The sequence below is a fragment of the Phascolarctos cinereus genome, unplaced genomic scaffold (assembly GCF_003287225.1).
Source record: "Phascolarctos cinereus isolate Bilbo 61053 unplaced genomic scaffold, phaCin_HiC Scaffold_9;HRSCAF=440, whole genome shotgun sequence".
NCBI classification, from domain to species: domain Eukaryota; kingdom Metazoa; phylum Chordata; class Mammalia; order Diprotodontia; family Phascolarctidae; genus Phascolarctos; species Phascolarctos cinereus.
Window position 1 is genome coordinate 203,603,521 of NW_027556402.1, and position 7,653 is coordinate 203,611,173.

General features: G+C 47.6%; 1 protein-coding gene across 7 annotated transcripts in view; it reads left to right on the forward strand.

The window, feature by feature from the left end:
- Positions 1–6,577, forward strand: part of PTPRA (protein tyrosine phosphatase receptor type A) — a 167,683-nt gene extending 161,106 nt beyond the window's left edge. For all 7 annotated transcript variants that reach the window (XM_078148285.1, XM_078148284.1, XM_078148288.1 and 4 more), the window contains 4 exons: positions 3,654–3,779; positions 3,886–4,037; positions 4,962–5,097; positions 5,949–6,577. In XM_078148285.1, coding sequence (XP_078004411.1) covers positions 3,654–3,779; positions 3,886–4,037; positions 4,962–5,097; positions 5,949–6,023 — 489 coding nt within the window. In that variant the 3' untranslated portion in view covers positions 6,024–6,577. The remainder of the gene's footprint in view (positions 1–3,653; positions 3,780–3,885; positions 4,038–4,961; positions 5,098–5,948) is intronic.
- Positions 6,578–7,653: the final 1,076 nt, after the last annotated feature.

Here is a 7,653-nt window from a genome sequence, read left to right on the forward strand (position 1 = left end):
CAAATCCCAGAACAGGGTTTGCAGTAGCATTAGTCTCACTTAGACGCTATTTGGGGATAAGAAACAATTCGACATGTAACTTTTACATCAGAGACTCTCTCCAAATACTAGGGTCTGGGTCACTTGGGAGACCTCCTCAATTTTATCTGACCATCTGCCCCCACCCAGATAACATGTAACTACAGTATCTGCCACTTCCCCCAAGGGTGACTGTCAACTTTCCTTAGGATTAGTTAGTTTGACAAGACATCCAATATAGAGCAGGTCTGACTAATGCTATGAAGAATACAGACAGAACACTTAACAAAACCCATTGGAAATCAACAAAAGTCCCTTTCTGGTAGACTCTCTTCTGCCCCCACCCCATTCCAGGGGAGATTGTACCATCCCGTGACTCACAGTACTAAGACGCTAGGGTGACAAGGTCATGGAGAGTCACCACCGTGACTCCTCCCATTGATTATTGCTCGTCCCAGTTTTTCACAGCCGGGCTCTACCTTCATTGCTCCTCAGCTCAGTCCATAAGGCAGTTACAGGAGGAAATAAGAGTTCTTGAGCATCAGGACTAGAAGAGAGGCTGACAGTGTTGCTGACAGTTCTTTACCTTCAGGGCCAGGATGTTTCTAGACTAGGCGCTCTAACTTCTCTCCAGAAGATGAAGCTCTAGCTGCCCTAACAGCAGAGCCAGACAAAGACGCCTGTACAGAGTGCCTCCACCTCCAGGATCAAAGAGGCTGTGACTTTTCATTCCTTCTGTTTTTTAATACTGCATTGGGTCCCAAGAGTCTCTAAAAACAAAAAGAACTCTGCCAATGCCATAAGAGCTCCATTCTCCTTAGTTGTCCCACTCAACTGAGTCCCAATTTGCACTCCTGGATGAGTTAGGACAAATTTTCCAATATGCCCCTTCTTTCCTAGCTCTCAGGGATGCTTCCTCATTGGAAGTGTCAAGTCTCTCAAGTCTCTCTCCACTCTCATCTGTTCTCCATAGAGGGGCTAAAGTACAGGTCTCTCCTGACTGTGTCTCTCCCCTACTCTATAAATTCCACTGGCTTTTCTACCATACAAGGTATTACCAAATGCAAGTTATCCCAAGTCTTTTAAGCTTACATAGCTTAAAGCCTGCATTCAGACTTTGAGGACACCCTCAATAGGGACATTGTGTCCCTCTACCCACCCTACCTACAGTCCATCCAAGGTCACCCAGTCAACAAGCATTTAGCACAGTGCTTGGCACCTAGTAGATAATGACCCACTTTGTGTGCAGGCCCTGTACTGAGCCCTGGGGGTACAAAGAAAGGCAGAGACAGTCCCTGCTGTCAAGGAGCTCAAAATCTAATGTTGGATACTTTATAAGATCATGTCTTTGTATGTTTTTTGTATATTCATGTTAGTACCCATTGTTTTCCCCATTAGAATATAAGTTCATTGAGGAAAGGGACAGTTTTGTTTTGTCTTTCTGGCATGTGGCATATATGTGTGATTGATAGATTTGATTCAGAACATAATGGAGAGTCTTCTGGGCTTGAATTCAGGAAGACCCTGGGCAAGCCACTTGGGCCTTATCTCCTCATCCAGAAAATGAGTGATGATATGGAAAACATTCATCCCAAGGTTGTTGTAAGGTTTAAATGAGATATTGTGTGTGAAGCACTTTGCAAAATTTTAAATGCTATATATAAATGTCACCTATTACCAAATTAGTATTATTAGTCAGAGGGGAAAGATAAATTGGAAAGGAAAATGAGAAGTAACAAAAAGATATGCTTAATAAAAAGTATAAAGGAAGAAGAGACTCATGGACAAAACCTGAGGAAACTCTGTCTTTGAGGGTCAGGAACAGGACAAGGAGACAGAACAGGAGCAGTCTGAGAAATCAGAGGAGAGGCAGGAATGTGGCATCCATAAAGCCAGAAGAAGCTAGACCATCCAGTGGGGGAGAAGTGGCCAGCAATGTCAAAGGTCTGTGAGATTAAAGATTTTTAAAAGGCCACTGAGTTGGGCAATTAGGAGATCATTAGGGGCCTTGAAGAGAAAGGCAGAAAACAGATTTCAAGAGGTCAACAAATGGTAATGGGCACATTGGGTATGGACGACTTTCTCAAGAAGGTTGCAGTCAAAGTGGAGGAGGGTAAGATGAGACAGTAGTAACTACATGGGTTGGAAGGATGAAGGAGAAGGCTTTTTAAAATTGAGGAGATGTGATTGAGCATGTTGATAAATAGAAGGAAGCTGGTAGAAAGGAAGACGTTGTGGAAGGCACATGAGAGAGAGTCAGGCAATTGCTGGTCACAAGTCCTAGAAGAGGAAGTGGAAGGTGGGAGATAGGATCAAAGGCACAAGTAGGGGATTGACCTTAGGCAGGAGAAGGGATACCAGGGGAAAGGAGGGGAAGACTTGATGATGTTGAGATTGAAGAATAGAGGAGGTACAGGAAAACAATGCATACTGAAAAAAACACTAAAATGCAGCCAGATTGCTGTTCAATTTTGACTAATCTTGGCCCTGGAAAAGAGATAAGAAAATGTTCCTTCTTTCCTTGGATGGGGGGGGGAGTGTGGGTGCAGAATGTTGTGTAGTACAGATGCAGTCACAGTTATGGACTGTGCCTAATTGTTTTTTCTTTGTTACTGGGGAAGATTCATTAGGTAAGAGGGAAGGAGGGGCAAAAAAAATGACTGTTTTTAAAAAATAAAAAGACATCAATAAAATCTTAATTTTAAAAAAGAGAAAAAAAGAGAGCTGCTTTAGGATAGCCCAGATATCCTTAAGGAAATACTGAGAAGGGGTAGAGGGGAAACATGCTGCTGTGGTTACTCAAGAACACATTACAGACATGCCCAAACACATACACGTCACACCCCAATCTGAGCTTGCCTAGTCATGTTTCTAGAATTCCTAAGCATGGTAGGCAACCTTGCATTAGTCTCACTCCTTATGAAAAGAAAACTTGGCTTCTTTACTTGTGTCTCAGGCTAAACATGCCTGGGACCCAGCCCTCCTGGGTATCCTCATCACAGCACTCAGAACACACAGCACCTCCCTCCTTTCAAACTCCAGTTTCAGTTGGTCTAGTCCAACTACCAGCTCTACCTGTATCTGGATTGTCAGAGTGTTTTACAGATTGGTCTTTTCACCTCCAGAGGAACTTTGCTAGACCAGTTTTAAAATAATAACAGTCTACATTGCTATAGCACTTTAAGGTTCACAAAGGGCTTTGCTCATAGCAGCCCTGTGATTTGGGTAGTGAACATTACTGTTCCCATTTTACAGATAAAGAAACTGAAGCTCCAAGTTTAAATGACTTATCCAGGGTCCTACAATTAACTTCCAATCCTATATCCACACTCAGATCTCTCATGCTGTTTCCTGCTACATCACACTGTCTCTAACCACCCAACTTTAAACAAACTAATAACCACGTTGAGTTTCCACTACAATAAGAGAAGGGAACTAAATGATTATATAATATGATTCAGTTGTTTTGTCAAGGAGGAAACTAAGGCATGGCAAGGGGAAGAGACTTGTCTAGGGTCACCCAGCAAGTCGGTGGCAAAGCCAGGATAAGAGCCCAGTTCTCAGAAATGCCAGTCCAGGCATTCTGGAAGCCAGATTGCTTCCTTCTTCTGTGCTGATGTCCCTTGTGTCCCCAGGAGAAGTGTGCCCAGTACTGGCCATCCGATGGCTCAGTGTCCTACGGGGACATCACCGTGGAGCTCAAGAAGGAGGAGGAGTGTGAGAGCTACACCGTCCGAGACCTGCTCGTGGCCAACACCAGGGTAAGGGGCTGGGTGGTGTGAGAGAGCAAGAGGAGAGGCAGGAAGGGGCGGAAATGTCCCCTCTGCCTTGAGCCTTCCCCTTACCCGGCTCGTGCTCTTCTCAAAGGAAAACAAGACCCGGCAGATTCGACAGTTCCACTTCCACGGCTGGCCCGAAGTGGGGATCCCCAGTGATGGCAAGGGCATGATCAACATCATCGCGGCCGTGCAGAAGCAGCAGCAGCAGTCGGGAAACCACCCCATCACGGTCCACTGCAGGTACTGCCAGCCCCTCCCTTAGCCGCACCCCACCCCACTCCTTACCACCCCACATCCCCCAGACCAGCCCCCTGAGGCTGGGGAGCAAGAGCAGTCAGATGAGAGAGGAGGCTTTACCTCCATCATCTCCTTGGCTCCTCACAGCAACCCTGTGGGTTAGTGCCATGATTCATCCCATTTTACAGGGGAGGAAACAGGCTTAGAGATGGCTCTGGGATATAGCCTCCAGTCTTCCTAAGTTTAAGTCCTGCACTCTCTTCACTGCGCCACACAGCCTCCAGTGAGGTGGTAGCAGGCCCAGATTGTGCACCACTCAGTGTTGTTGTGTGATGGGGATACAGCATTGATCAGAGGCCAGGACTTGGAAGAAAGAAAGCCCTCTTGGGGCTCTCAGAGGAACCAGGGCACAGACGAGGGCAGGGGTGGAGAAACTTTGGCCTCCAGGCCACTTGTGGCCTTCTAGGTCCTTGGGTGTGGCCTTTTGACTGAGTCCAACTTTTACAGAACAAATCCTTTTATTAAGGGATGTGGCCATCCATCCTCAATTTAAACAGCTCAGGCGCCAGGGACCTCGCTGTCTCATGAGACAGCCCCTTCCTCTTTTGGACGGCTCTAATTTTTAGAAAGTTTTTCTTCGCATTAAGTCTAATTCTGACTTTTGATATCTTTCACCCATTCTGAAGCCAAAGAAAACAAACGTACCCCTCTTCCACAGGACAGCCCTTCTGATTCTTGAAGACAGTGAGCTTGTCCCCCCAAGTTTTCTCTTTTCCAGCCTAACCATCCCAGTTCCTAAACATTGTAGGGCTGAGGACAGAAGTACTCAGGCTTCTCCCCTCCTAATGACTGCTCCTAGCCAGGGGTGTTGTGGGAATCTTAATTATCTCTCGGGCGGGTCTCTCTCTCTTTGTCTGTGCCTTTCAGTGCCGGTGCAGGAAGAACAGGCACCTTCTGTGCTCTGAGCACAGTCCTGGAGAGGGTGAAAGCCGAGGGTATCTTGGATGTCTTCCAGACAGTGAAGAGCCTGAGGTTACAGAGGCCCCACATGGTCCAGACACTGGTATGTCCAGACTGTATCTTTGCACCTAGCATCACTGGAAGAGTGTAGGGGAGCACTCCCTGACGGCCTCAGCCAGGAGACCAGAGAAACATCACGGCCAGTGGGAAAAAACTAGTCAGCAGCATGTCTGCTCACAGCATGGGTTTCTCCATCCCCAGCCTCCAGGCCCCAGGCCCCAGGCCCCAGGCTCCAGGCCCCAGCAGCAGACTGGGTTGGTCAACAGCAAAAGAATCCACTATTTTCAGGAACTGATTATGTTCTCTCTTGATTTAAAGGTCACTTCAAATGGTGTGGCCTCTGTTTCCTTTGGTATCAGAAACCCAGCAGACCCAGGCTAGCCCAGAGGAGCTGAAGATGTGTTCCAGGGGCTCCGATTTTTCCTCCCTAGTCACCTCAGACGCTTTGCCAGCCTGGTCACCTTATGAGGAGGGTTTTCTGGTCTCAAAATCTAAACCCTCCAGAGTCTGTCAGGGAGAAGACCTGATATAGGAAACAATACAATGAGGCTGGAAAAAAGGGAATGAGTTTTTTTATCATTATTATTATCATTAAGTTTAGGCTCCAGTGGACCCTCATAGCCTTGGCTGTGAGTTCTGAGCTCGTGTGCCGGCTCCTCATCATTCTAGTCAAACTGACTCATCTCATCTGTCTCCCTGTCCAGTCCCCAGTGTACATGTGGCTGTGCTTTCTGGCCTTGGGAAGGGCCAGGCCAGCGCTTCTCTTCTCTCCAGGCTATTTGCCTTTGAAGATTGCATCTGCTTGATGGGTAGAGATGGGCCAAGAGGGGAATCTGATGCCTTCTTTTCATTTCCTCTGCAGTCACCTTGGTGTTTGCTTCTCCTTCTCCTCAGGAACAGTACGAGTTCTGCTACAAAGTAGTGCAGGAGTACATCGACGCCTTCTCAGATTACGCCAACTTCAAATGAGAGACACCGAGGGCCTGCACGCAGAAGAGTTGCCTTCTTTACTATTTTGTACCATTCTGTTTGTTAATACGCCCAGCTCTGTGTATATATCTTACCTGTTTGAGAGGTTGGTACATAGGCTTCCCATTAGCTGGAGATTTTATATGTAGCTGTGTTAGCGCTGATAGTCTTTTTTCCAATGTTTGATTGGGGAATTAAATAGCGTGCTGTTTGGATTCATATCGGGACACCCTTTGCTGGAGAGTGGTCCCAGCTGGTGTTTGTTTTGTAAATCTTTTCCTGAGGAAGAAAAGCCTTTTTAACAATACTTATTCTAAGCAAATCTATACAAGACAAAGCACAAAATTCTTGTTTCACATGGAAAATGGTTGCACATTTTCCCCTCCAAGGCCCCTCCCACACATCCTGACTCACCCTCGCCATTGTAAATACCCCCCTTTTGTACCAGAGAAAACTCTCCCTGGGGAATGAAGGGACCAGGACTGCAGCCAAAAGGTCCTTGCTGCCATCCCACCAGGGCCCATTAGGTAATAAAAAGGCTTTGTCTTCCTGCAGACCCATGACATGTCTGTCCCTCTGTCCTATCTGGGGGGAGGGCCAGGGGGTCAAAGATTCCATGCTGAGAAAGATGGTTGCTAGGGGTGCCCCTGGTCTTGAGGAGAGGAAACTGAGGCTATCCCCAACAAATTCTACCAGCCACTCCCCTATCGGTGACCCTGACATTGCCATCAGCCATCTGCCAGAGGCCAGGGGCCTGGTTTGGAGGCTGCCTTTCCCCACCCAACGTCAGGACTTTAGCGCTGGTCCTCGAGGAGAAAGAGGACCCAGCTGCAAGATGTTGGATTCCTGCCACTGAGGAGGGGGCTGGGGTGGGAGTTTGGCCATCAGGGATTCTGTAAACCTTGAACACACCCTAGTCCTCCAGGGCCGTTGAAGGAGTCATTGCTCTTTATCCAAAATCAGCTTGTGTGTGGCCATTTCAATGATGCTGTGGATTCTGCTAAGGTGTAAAGTGGTCTCTTCTCTTTAATGCCTGTTGCATGTGTGTGGTATGATGTTGTGTGTGTGTTTTTTGGGGAAGGGAGAGAAAGGGAAGCTTTAACCTGGCATGTGGTTCCCAACCAGGAGGAGACCTGGACCTGCCCTGCACTCCTGGAGAACAAACAGCCCTCTCCCAGTTGTCTGGATGTTTGTAGAGGAGTGCAGACCTCCCGTCTGCTTCACGCGTCCCTTATCTCCTCATTTTCTCTTCCTCCATGTCCCCTCCCTTCTCCCTCTCCCCCTTCCTCTTCTTTTTCCTTTCCCTCCTCTTCCCTTCCCATCATCATCACCTTGTTTTCTCTTCCACCTTTCTCCCTTCCTCTTATTCCTCTCCTCCTTTTCACCTCATAGGGCCGAGGGAATCGAGGGTTTATACTCATGTCGCGTCTACCTTGTGGGCGCCATTTTTCCTCTTTCCCCAAGCTGGAAGACACTGACACCTAGGCAGAACAATGGCCTTGGGGTCTGTTGGATTGCCTCAGCACACCTGCTGACATCTACGATGATCAGTGCTGTGTCCCCGGCCACACTAATTCCACCACCACACATGGGTTGGCGTCAGCTTGGAAGGAGGTCGTCAGTAAAATGT